The sequence below is a fragment of the Ranitomeya variabilis genome, chromosome 2 (genome assembly GCF_051348905.1).
Source record: "Ranitomeya variabilis isolate aRanVar5 chromosome 2, aRanVar5.hap1, whole genome shotgun sequence".
Classification (NCBI taxonomy): Eukaryota; Metazoa; Chordata; class Amphibia; order Anura; family Dendrobatidae; genus Ranitomeya; species Ranitomeya variabilis.
In genome coordinates, this window is record NC_135233.1 from 1,038,195,191 (window position 1) to 1,038,208,189 (window position 12,999).

At 43.0% G+C, this 12,999-nt stretch overlaps 1 protein-coding gene across 4 annotated transcripts in view; it reads left to right on the forward strand.

Moving 5' to 3' along the window:
- ASAP2 (ArfGAP with SH3 domain, ankyrin repeat and PH domain 2) overlaps nt 1-12,999 on the forward strand; it is a 216,678-nt gene that overhangs the window by 164,793 nt on the left and 38,886 nt on the right. For all 4 annotated transcript variants that reach the window (XM_077291399.1, XM_077291397.1, XM_077291396.1 and 1 more), the window contains exons 14-17: nt 2,510-2,676; nt 5,337-5,470; nt 6,451-6,545; nt 11,521-11,710. In XM_077291399.1, the coding sequence (XP_077147514.1) occupies nt 2,510-2,676; nt 5,337-5,470; nt 6,451-6,545; nt 11,521-11,710 (586 nt within the window). The remainder of the gene's footprint in view (nt 1-2,509; nt 2,677-5,336; nt 5,471-6,450; nt 6,546-11,520; nt 11,711-12,999) is intronic.

Here is a 12,999-nt window from a genome sequence, read left to right on the forward strand (position 1 = left end):
CCATGACAGTTCTTCTTTTAGCTAGTGAAATGGTAAGACTACAACAAAAAGTGAAGGTTATTTCAGACTTGTAGAAGGAAGCATTCTGCAAATAATTTTTAACCCTATAGGCACCTGTTAAATGTGACCGTAAAAAGGATTTCCTATAGTTTGCCTTTGCCTTCCTCCCAAAATTCTACTGCAAATCTTGTGAGCGACGGAATCTCACATATTCCACACATGCCACCCAACCAGTTTGGTACAAGGAGAATAGCAGTTGAATTATTTATTAGGTGACAGGTGGAAAGTCCACACAGATAATCCATTTTAAAGGGGATTTCACACTATTTTGGTCACCGTATTGTTGACATCTTGGTCCACATTTTGGATGCTGAGATGTCGAGATCCCTTTACAATGAGATAACCACAGCCTAATAGTCGTGAGATATGTCAAGTCCATTAGTAATCGTGTGACCGACAATGAAAGCACGGTGCACATGCGCTATTTTACAGTATTTCTACAGTTCACTAATTGGCTGTAATATATGTCCAGAAAACAATCGCATGTATCTGTTGTATCACATGGGACCCTATGGATAGGAGAAGTGGCCTGTCAAATAAGAATATTTTATTAACCATGGGCCATGCTTATACAATGTGAATAAATAATGCAAAACTAATCCGTATATTAATAAAGAAAAAAAAAGTAATGGCCAAAAGTGTTGGCACCCTTGAAAGTGTTCCAGAAAATGAAGTATTTTTCCAAGAGAATTATTGCAATTACACATGTTTTCTTACACATGTTCATTTCCTTTGTGTTTATTGGAAGAACACACACACAACTGTAAAAAAGGCAGACTGGACATAATTTCACACAAAACTCCGAAAATGGGCCAGACAAAATTGTTGTCACCTTTCAAAATTGTGGGTTAACAGCGTTGTTTCAAGCATGTGATGCTCGTTTAAACTCTCCTGTGGCAAGTAACCTGTGTGGTCAATATGAATATCACACCTGAAGCCAGATAAAAAGTCTCAACCTTTGCATTGTGTGTCTGTGTGTGCCACACTAAGCAGTGAGAAAAAAAAATGTTGAACAGTATCTGCAACCTCAAGTCCATCCCCAGAGGTCTTGATGTTCCTTTGTTCCTGGTGTGCAACATAATCAAGATGTTTACAACCCACGGCACTGTAGCTAATCTCCCTGGACATGGATGGCAGAGAAAAAAACTGATTAAAGGTTTCAACGCAGGATAGTCAGGATGGTGGATAAGCAGCCCCAATCAAGTTCCAAAGAAATTCAAGCTGTCCTGCAGGCTCAGGATTAGTGATGAGCGAGTGTACTCGTTACTCGGGTTTTCCCGAGCACGCTCGGGAGATCTCCAAGTATGTGTTAGTGTTCGGAGATTAGGTTTTCATCGCCTCAGCTAAATGATTTACAGCTATTAGCCAGGCTGAGTACATGTGGGGGTTGCCTGGTTGCTAGGGAATCCCCACATGTAATCAAGCTGTCTAGTAGCTGTAAATCATTCAGCTGAGGCGATGAAAACTTAATCTCCGAACACTAAAAAATACTCGGAGATCACCCCAGCGTGCTCGGGAAAACCCAAGCAACAAGTACACTCGCTCATCACTAGTCAGGATGCATCAGGGCATCAGCGCAAACTATCCATTGACATTTGAATGAAATGAAACACTATGGCAGGAGACCCAGGAGGACCCCACTGCTGACACATAAAAAAACTAGACTTTAGTTTGCCAAAATGTGAAGAAGCCAAAATCCTTCTTGGAAAGCGCGTTGTGGACAGGTGAAACCACGATAGAGCTTTTTGGTAAGGAACATCATTCTACTGTTTACCGAAAACAGAATGAGGCCTACGAAGAAAAGAACACAGTACCTACAGTCAAATATGGTGGAGGTTCAAAGATATTTTGGTGTTTTGCTGCCTCTAACACTGGGTGCCTTGACTGTGCATCATGAAATCTGAAGATTACCAAAGGATTTTGGGTCACAATGTAGTGCCCAGTGTCATAAAGCGGAGTTTTGCATTCATAGGTCTTCCAGCTGGACAATAACCCAAAACATACAGTACTTCAAGAAGCACACGGATATGGATGGAAACAAAGTCTGGTGAGTCCTGAAGTAGCCAGCAATGAGTCTGGACCTAAACCCAACTTAACACTTGTGGGGAGATCTTAAAATTGCTGCAAGGATACCCTGCAAGGATAATTCTCCCTTAACGGTTGGTTCTTTTCTCCAAGTTAATACCTATTTTACACACACAAAAGATTCTCATTTCTATCCTGATCTGTGCTTGAGTGCGTTATTCATGTTCTCGGGGCCATAATGCATGTACCTCACTGTTGGACCTTTGTGTACCAATGTGGATTCTTGATCCTGTAAGGTTTTCTAGGTTCACCGTGTCTTTAGTGTTGCATTAAGTCTGTGTATTTTCAGCAAACAACAATAAAAATGTAGTTTGGGAAACAAAATGTAAAAAACAATAAAGACAAAACATGTCATTACATCTAGATGGATGTCCGTGCTCCAGAACAGCAAAGAAGAAGCCTTAAACAATGCATTTAAAGGAGACCACTGCTCTGGAGAGAACAACATAGTCCAGGAGCTGACCAAGGAGATTATATCGGACATCCAGAAAATGCCAGGAAATGACGTCTGCTGTGACTGCGGAGCATCAGGTACCTTCCTCTGTGATTTGCAAATCTTCATTCACAGCAGCTTGATTATTATATATCTGGGTACTACTTCCTAAGATTACTGTTACAGATGCCCAAGTAAGCTAGGCTGCTGATCATGTGCTCAATGCTCAGGATTACATCAAATTCTTGTTTTATCGTATATTGTCCATTCCTCTGCTTTTCATAAAAAATAATTATACAGGTCATCTATATAATGGACTGCCTCATTGCAAATAATCATTAACTAATGTACTATTATTTTTAGGGGAGGGGATCAGAAAGGCTGTTTTTTTTTTTGTCATTGATAATAAAAGTTATGTTTACTCATTTGTGTTAAAGGGAAACCAGCAAAGCAATTCCTATTACTGCATCTATTTCTAACATCTTTCCAGGATATACTCCTCAGTATTGATTCTGGTCCAGCTATAGAGTAAGAGCGGTAATGAGTCCAAATGTTGTCAGTCTCTGCCCACCCACCCACCCAACCTGACTGACCGCTGCAGATTGCAGTGTGATTTCGTTAGGGAGGATGGACCCTTTAGAGCGGTCAGACTAAGTGGGTGGAGATGCAGCAGCTGGGGAGGTTACACTAAGGAGCTGTCAGTCAGGGTAGGTGGGTGGAGATGCAGCAGTAGGGAGGAGTTACACTGAGGAGCTGTCAGTCAGGGTAGGTGGGTGGAGATGCAGCAGTAGGGAGGAGTTTCACTGAGGAGCTGTCAGTCAGGGCAGGTGGGTGGAGATTCAGCAGCAGGGGAAGTTACACTGAGGAGCTGTCAGTCAGAGTAGGTGGGTGGAGATTCAGCAGTAGGGAGAGGTTACACTGAGGAGCTGTCAGTCAGGGTAGGTGGGTGGAGATTCAGCAGTAGGGAGAGGTTACACTGAGGAGCTGTCTGTCAGGGTAGGTGGGTGGAGATGCAGCAGTAGGGAGGAGTTTCACTGAGGAGCTGTCAGTCAGGGTAGGTGGGTGGAGATGCAACAGCAGGAGAAGTTACACTGAGGGGCTGTCAGTCAGGATAGGTGGGTGGAGATGCAACAGCAGGGGAAGTTACACTGAGGAGCTGTCAGTCAGGGTAGGCGGGTGGAGATTCAGCAGTAGGGAGAGGTTACACTGAGGAGCTGTCAGTCAGGGTAGGTGGGTGGAGATGCAACAGCAGGAGAAGTTACACTGAGGAGCTGTCAGTCAGGGTAGGTGGGTGGAGATGCAACAGCAGGAGAAGTTACACTGAGGAGCTGTCAGTCAGGGTAGGTGGGTGGAGATTCAGCAGCAGCTGCAAGCACATGTATACTGTGGATCTGGTGGGCTAGCTGGGCGTGGATTCACCAGCAAGGAGGAATCTGTATGTTGCCCCCTTTTAAAATAATAACACTTAGACCCATCTCCAGTGTTGGCACCGTTCCGTTCCAGTGGTGTCAGCGCTGGCTCTTCCTGGGATCGTGTGACATTGTCATGGGATCCCTGCTGCCAATCCTCTGCCAATTCACTTTCCCCACCTTCGGACAATTCACATACATCTGGAGGAAGTGAGAGCTATAGCTACGATGTGTCTGAAGTTGGGGAGAGAGAAGCAGCCGATGATTGACTGCAGGGATCTTGTGATGTAATGTCTCATGATCCCCAGGAGAGCCAGTGCTGACACCGCTGGAAAGGCGCCAGCACTGGAGGTGAGTGTAAGGGCTTGTTCACACGATCCTTTTTTCGCTGCGGATTTTTCAGGTCCTGATTTGTGAAAACCGCAGTGCAAAACCTGCGGTGGTTTTCACTGCGGTTTTCAGTCCTTTTTCTACTGCGGATTCCACTGCGGCTTTCCAGCTGCATTTTCCTATTGGTGCAGGTGGAAACCCGCTGCGGAATCCGCAGACAGAATTGACATGGTACTTCTTTTTTTCCGCTGAAAATCTGCGCTGATTTTCAAGCCGAAAAAAGGATAGTGGGCACAGCGGATTTCGTTTTCCATAGGGTAACATTGTACTGTACCCTGCATGGAAAACGTCTGCGGATCCGCAGCTGCAAATCCGCTGCGGATCCGCAGCGAAAAAAGGATCGTGTGAACATAGCCTAAGTGTTATTGTTTTGCAAGGGGGCAACATGTGGATTAAGACGGAGTTGTCAGATTAGTGTGCAACTCCTTTAGGGTATGTGCACACGTTTAGGATTTTTCACGGTTTTTTTCACGATAAAAACGCATAAAAAAAGTATACATATGCATCCGATCATTTAGAATGCATTCCGCAATTTTTGTGCACACAATGTGTTTTTTTCCACAAAAAACGCGGTAAAAAAAGCAGCATGTTAATTAATTTGGTGGATTTTTAGCGTTTTTCCTGCTATTTAATGCATTGGGAAAGCTCCGGAAAAAAACTCGTAAAAACGCGAAAAAAACGCATGCGGATTTCTGGCAGAAATGTCCTGTTTTTGTCAGGAAATTTCTGCAAGAAATCCTGAACGTGTGCACATACCCTTAAGCGACTTTTTATGAAGCCACTTTTAAGACATTCTCCTCTTATCAGGTGAGATTTCCTTTGTGGTAGATGTTTGCCAATGATTGTTTTTGTGGTCATGTGAATAATGGTGACATTTACTGAATTGCCATCACTTTGTCTGTGTTCTGACATATTACTTCGTGTTAGTGGAATGTGATTGTATGCGTTTTATATCTCAGATCCTACTTGGCTTTCTACAAACCTGGGTATATTGACGTGTATCGAATGTTCAGGGATTCACCGGGAGTTGGGGGTACATTACTCCAGAATACAGTCACTCACACTGGACGTCCTGGGAACATCTGAACTGCTGGTATGAAGACATTTTAAATTCTATAATGCCCTATCTATACAGTATTTGTATGTTTGTGCCATTAAAGGGGTTTTCCACTACTAAACAAGTTAACCATAATGGGTCAAGGCAGCAGAAATAAAGTTAAAAGCAAACAACTATATTCTCTGCACCCCATACTGTGGCCTCCACCCGTTGTCTTGACCTCGGCATTTGGTGAGAGGCATCATGTCACCTTTGCAGTCAATCGACGGCTACTGATCGGCTGCAGCCTTCACATTCTAATTGAACAGGAAGAACTGTTGAGCAGAATGTGAATGCTGTGGCCGATCTGTGGTTACTGATTGGCTGCAGCGGTTACAATATAGATAGTGGAGGAGCGGCGCTGTTCCTGGAGGGTAGTAGAGCTCGTTTTGTCATCTTACACTGTCCTGGTCCCATTAAGATTTACTTATTTAGGAGTGAAGAAGTCCTTTAATTCATCATCTGCAGAACTTGTCTACACATTTCTATCCAAGCCGGGTGGTCAATACCAATATAGCACGTGTTGCCTCCAGGGTCAGATCATGGTTGGTGGATGCTCCTGGTCAAAAAATTTGGGGCAACACCATCCCACCTCTGAAACCTAGACCAACTGACCTCTTGTAGCTGACACTTTTCGGTGTCTATATCACATGATGTTAGGGGGAGAGGGAAGATTGGGTATGTTACTTTTCACTCCCGATCCTTTTGATTCCATGGGAGGTGTCTGACAGCAGCCTACACCCCTCTCCTCATCTATAACACATGCGCACTCTGATGAACGAGCATGCATGTGTGCACGGAGGTTAAGAGATATGTCAATCAAACAAGTTTTTGGTGTACTGCCATCTGATGTGTACGGCTAGCTTTAGATATGCTTCAATATACTCGCACATTATCGCACTCTGTATGGTCACATAGAGAATGCATTAAACTGCAAACACACAGTCCTAAATGTGCTCGCATTCTTCTTTTTTTAGCTGGCAAAGAATATAGGAAACATTGCGTTTAACGATATTATGGAAGCCTGTCTGCCTGTTGATGATACAGTGAAGCCTGCGCCCAGCAGTGACATGTGAGTGACAGATTATACTGTGCTATACTTAGCCGAATGTGCTGACCCTCCGGAGCGAGCTCGTCTCCATGTGTTGTGAAACTAGCATTGCTATGTGTATGTCGTCATAAGGCTAAATCGTTATTGGTCCCTACATTGGATATTTCTCCAATAACGCGCTCCTCTAGTCTCCTGACCGCCATTTCTGCCATGAGGTGACCTCTCAGGCGATGGTCTGCGGTGCGGCCCTCTGGAAGATGGCTTTCTCATACCGGAAGTGGAATTTGGCTGGTTCTCCAAATCGGTTGTTAAACTGACAGTCGGATTGAAGAAGCACTAGAAGGCCGGTTACCCGTTGTCTCTATCAAATGGGTTCAGTCATAAATAGAATTGAAGAAGTGAGCGCCGCCGCAGCTTGGGCAGAAGCAACATAGTGTCGTGATGAGGTCACCTCATCACACTGCTGACAATCACACCTGTGCTGCTGACGAGGCGAAAACAGCAGCAAGGTAATCACTCAATGGGGCTGAAGATACCCCCTCTTCCCATCTACAATTCCCTGGTGTTAGTGTGGGAGCACTGTGTGTGTGGGACAGTATACAAGTGTGGGAGGGGAGGAGTGTCAGAGGGAGCGCAGTATAAAGAGTAGACAGCATGAAGAGGGGCAGTGTGATGGGGTCATTGTAGGGTGGCGGCCATAGTTCGTAAGAGAGGAGCATGTGACCGTTATCGTTCATAAGGGAGGACAGTGTGACCGTTATCGTTCATAAGAGAGGACACTGCGGCAGTTATAATTCATAAAGGGTGGGCAGCGTGAAGGTTATTGTTAATAAGAGCAGACAGTGGTGGTTATAGTTCATAAGAACAGACAGTTTGGCGGATATCATTCATAAAGAGGCAGATGTGTAGGTTTTATTTCTTAAAGGGAAGGTGCCATCAAAAAAATTTTTTTCCAGCGATTGAAAAAAATTTAAAGAATTAATGTTTACATTTCCTTAAAAAAATATTATCATTTGTTTATAATTTAGTAAAATATGAAAAATAATTTTAAAAGGTTTGGCATTTCCACTTTTAAACACTAGGGGAGCAGCTAATGAACTTTGACAAAAACCTAGTGTACAACTAGCTCACATTACAGCACTGCAGTAAATATGGGCGGAGTCTGCTGACGTGTGTGTGATGTCTCCTCTCCTCCCCTTCTGGGTGTTTGCTAAGGGATAAGAGAGGATGAGATTCAGGAACCCAGTGAGCAGCCATTTTATTGGTGACTGCAGAGTTATACTGACAAGTAGACAGTCACCAAGGATGGCAGGCAGCAAGGATTCTAGGAGACATATGGTGGAGGGAGCAGGGTGACAGCAGCACAGAGTATTTCAGGAGAGCAGTGTGCTGGTCTATGGGGGGCACCCTGTTCGGTGCGCGGAGCAGCCAGGGATTGTACATAGAGTGCTGTCTTTTATACACATAGATGGACAGTCTGCTCCACAGAAATCCAGGAAACATTTCTGCGGATTGATGGCCTGTTCTGATCCAGACTTTGCATGCAAACCCCATTCCCCTCCTCAGATCCTGTCTTCTCCATCCTGTCCTGGCGATGTGTGAAAGCGAGGCGACAGGCGAGGTACAGGGTGATGCTGGGAAGGAAATGTAGCCATATAGTAACGATAAACATGAGACCCCTCTCTTCAGCTGCCTCACCAGCCCTGACTGCACCTAACTGGAGGTCATGCTGCCCCCTCTATTACCCCAGACCCATGTGCAGGTGCTCAGCCAGAACCACCATAGAATGGGTCCGCTTTATGAAGATAATACTGCCATAGTGTTCTCACATAATACCGCCATATATATCAAACATAATACTGTCCTATAGTTCTCACATAATACCATCATATAGATTGCAAATAACGACGCCGTAGTGTTCTCACATAATACCGACATATAGATCTCACATAATATTGCCATATAGATCTCACATAATACCGCCATATAGATCTCACATAATACCACCAAATAGATCTCACATAATACTGCCATATAGATCACACATACCGCCATACAGAGCACACATAATACCGCCATACAGAGCACACATAATACCGCCATATACTTAACACATAATACCGCCATATACTTAACACATAATACCGCCAGTGTTCTCACATAATACCGCCATATAGATCACACATAATACCGCCATATACTAATCACATAACGACGCCATATAGATCTCACATAATACCGCCATATAGATCACACATAACGGGGGAGAGGAGTGCATAGGAGAGGATTAGATACACAGCTCAGTCAGTATCATACAGGATAGGATTAGATACATGGCTCAGCAGACCGTATCACACAGGATAGGATTAGATACACGGCTCAGCAGACAGTATCACACAGGAGAGGATTAGATACACGGCTCAGCACAGTATCACACAGGGTAGGATTAGATACATGGCTCAGCAGACAGTATCACACAGGAGAGGATTAGATACACGGCTCAGCACAGTATCACACAGGGTAGGATTAGATACATGGCTCAGCAGACAGTATCACACAGGAGAGGATTAGATACACAGCTCAGCACAGTATCACACAGGAGAGGATTAGATACATGGTTCAGTTAGTATCACACAGGATACGATTAGATGCATGGCTCAGCAGACCGTATCACACAGGAGAGGATTAGATACACAGTCAGCACAGTAACACACATGGGAGGAAATAACTGCTCAGAGTCAGCACCACAAAGGATAGGATTAGACTGCCTCTCCCCCTCCCCACTGATACTTACTTCACGGCTCCCTGCTGAGTCCTTTCTCCCTCCCGTCCTTGGCCTCCTCCTCCTCCTCCTATAACTGCAGGGCTCCTGCGATTATCCTGGGAAGCTGGAGCTCACAGATGCAGTGTGAGCTCCAGGAAGATGGCGCCGATCTCCTGCCTCTGCTGTGTTATGGACGGCTCAGGGGGCCGGAGCAGACCAGACCAGACCAGAGCAGAGAGCAGCTTATAATGCTAGGTATGGGGTCGGGCGCCGACCGCCGATCTCTATGCCCAGGGCTGCCGTATTTGCAGAGTGTAAGTGTCGTGCAGCTACACTCCTGCAAAGCAAAATGGCCGCGCCCAGTGGCTGAAAAAAATTTAATAATCAAAAAAATGTTAAAGTTAAAAAATGTAAATTTGTATTAAAAATAATTGTTTATATAAACAATCATTTTTAATACAAAAAATAAAATGCGGCACCTTTCCTTTAAAAGCAGACAGTGTGGATGCAATAATTTATTAGAGAGTACAGTATGGAGCCCACCTACCTTTTTCGAGGCAAAGCGTGAGGGACATTATTTTTATTTTTTTGAAGAGCGCAAAGTGATTGGCAGTCATTTTATTTATTCAGGGGCACAGCATGGGCAGATATTTTTATTCAGGGGGCATTATAACCACGCTACTAATTTTAGGTCACCATGTTGAAATGTGCTACAGAAGGCTTAAAAAGAGGAAAGTCTGCAGAGACTAGTTGTGGCTGTGCGAAATCATCATGGCTTTGGACCAGTTAAAGGTCAAAGAGATCAGAACAAATCCAATCAGAGAAGACATCACCTTCAAGGCATCTGGATGTAAATGTTTTTTTTTATACTGAATGTCTAATTTGTACTGTGGTCCCTGTGTGGTCTGAATAATAGTAATAACTCACAGCGTCTCTTTACCAACATTTAGAAATAAAAAACTGACCTGTCGCATCCGAACATGAATTAGGTGTGAACAGGTGCCTACCTAGAGTCGCCAGCTCATATACAATCAAATAAATAAGGCAGCACTCTGTAGCGCCATAAAATGCGAACATGAAATATGGAAATTGAACTGCATTACTGCACTAGAAAATATAAAAAAATGAGAAAGCTTGGCACACAAATTGGCCAATTTATGTGTACCTGGACACCACGTTGAGGCGTTTCTCATTTCCAGGACCTTTATCAATACTTAGGACATACCAGGAGTTGTAGGGTCATGTGATGCAAGTGTATAAGACAGAGGTTTATCCGACTTTGCAATTGGTGACTGTAATTAGATTGGTGATGCATTCCTGTCCTGCTGATAGTTTTGCTGCTGTATTCATGTACTGCTGGTGGTTCTGGTGCTGTATTCATGTATTAATGGTGATTCTAGTACTCTCTTTTTTCATGTACTTTTATTAGTTCAGATCCTGTACACATTTAGTATTCTATAATGTGCTATGTGGTTCTGACAGTAATGTATTCCTGTGCTGGTTCTGGTTCTGGTGCTCTAGTTATGTAATAATTGTTGTTCTGGTCCTGTATTCATGTACTGATGGTGGTCCTGGTGGTGTATTCATGTACTAATCATCATGTGCTTCATGGCTGTGTTAAAGAAGTAGTGTGACGGCTGACATGTTAAAGATGGCTATATTTATGTTAAGAGCAGGAAACCTTTTGTATTTGAAGTTCCCCGTTTCTGCAGCTTTGGCTCTGCAAACACTGAGCTTTTACAGAAGACTGTGATTTCTCCTAGGTGCTGCAATATTGTGGCATTGCAGCTTGTACAATAAACTACATCAGACGAGCGCAGGCTCACATACCCAAGGAGAACTAAGAATACAGTAAAAAAAAAAAAAAAAAAAAAAAAAAAAATTCACCCCCCTTCTCCCTTGTTAAGAATAAAAAAAAAATGTTAAAATCATTTATCCTTAAAAATTCAGTCTATAAAAACGATTAAAATATAAAAGTACCGTGTTCGGTAAATAAAAAAAAATCGACATGCCAGAATCGCAGGCAGGTTTTGGCTCCTGATCTCCCTAAAAAAGCCCCCCTGCGGAGAGGCCTTTCCTGGATTCATAGGGGTGCTGAAAGGTGAGTATGGCTCAATTTATTATTTTCAAGCAATCCAGGTCTTAATAAGATAGTGTATGTTTGTGCGTATGTATATAATATTGGACCACCTGTACCTACCTGTAAGCTTTACTTTTCTCCTATCATTACAGGAATGCCAGGAAAGATTACATTACTGCAAAGTACATAGAGAAAAGGTATGCACGAAAGAAATATGTGGACAACGCAACTAGAATGCACAGCCTATGTGATGCCGTCAAGACCAGGGACATACATGCACTGGTCCAGCTGCACGCAGATGGAGTAGACCTTACAGAAACCATTCCATTAGCAAACGGGCATGTGAGTGCACTCTCTCAATCAGTGGCTGCTTGTTATGTATATATGTTATTTTTGCTAGATTTTTCATGTTTGCTTGTTGGCCCTTCAGTGAGGTGGCATCACAGTGGCTCGTCTGTTCCTTTACAGCACTGGGGGTCTTGGTTCAACATATAGTTTGTTTATTCTCCCTACATTGTCATTGTTTTCCTTGTTACTTTTTCTACTTTGGACTCCTACCAATGCAGGTGACCTAAAGGGACTGCATCATCAGAAAATGACCTAGGTCTTTGTTACATGTATTTGTTTTTATTTTGGTGATCTCAATCTATGACCGGTGTTAAAAAAAAACAAAAAAAAAAAACAAAGAAATTTAGAAATCTTGCAATTTTTACACTGGCCACTGGACCTATTCTAAAATCCTAGTTACTGTTCTTTCCGGAAATCCACATGTTCATTAGCAGGAATACAGGTTTTGACCCTCTATTTTGTATTGAGGCCTCTAATGAGCGTGGTCAAAGGTCATTGTACAGGAAGGGGGAGGTGAGCTGTGAAATCACCTATTGTGAATAGTGGATCCGAAGTTATCTGCTTTTATATGAAGGTGTTATCTGATATGACAACCCTGCCTCTGATGATAATGAGGCTTCTGGAAATTTTCTATTATTCTTCTTCGTGTGAACATTGCAAGATTGTTTTGTTAAATAGTGATATGAAAAAGAAAGCATAGCTAAATTAGGAAAATAATTTACCATATAAACTTGATTTGAACACTAGGCCGTTTTCTGATTATACATCATTCTCTTTAATGCGGGTGTCTGTGGGACGTTATTGGCACCGATGACGTTGCTTGTACACATACTAGCCGGGACTCATGTGCAATTGGTGGATGTCCAGTATGTGTCTTATTTTAATGAACAGAACAGAAGATCCATCAAAAACTTTTATGCCACAAAAGTGTTTGCACTATGTGGAGTTGCATAAAAATATTGCCACTTTTGGAGTTTTCACTCCACTTTGGATCAGCTTTGTTTAAATAAGCAGAGCTTAAGCGGAGCCACGGCGTGGCCACTTCCGATTGATGAAAAGTGCGGGTGTTTCTACACCAGAACTGCTATACAAGTTCCTGACTAGAGTATCATATTTGGTGCGAGGCACAGAGGCTCGCGCCACTTGGACACGCCGGATTGTTACACCAGTCTTGATGAATCGGTCACTATATTGTGTGTGTATGATATATATATATATATATATATATATATATATATATATATATATATATATATATATATATATATATATATATATATATA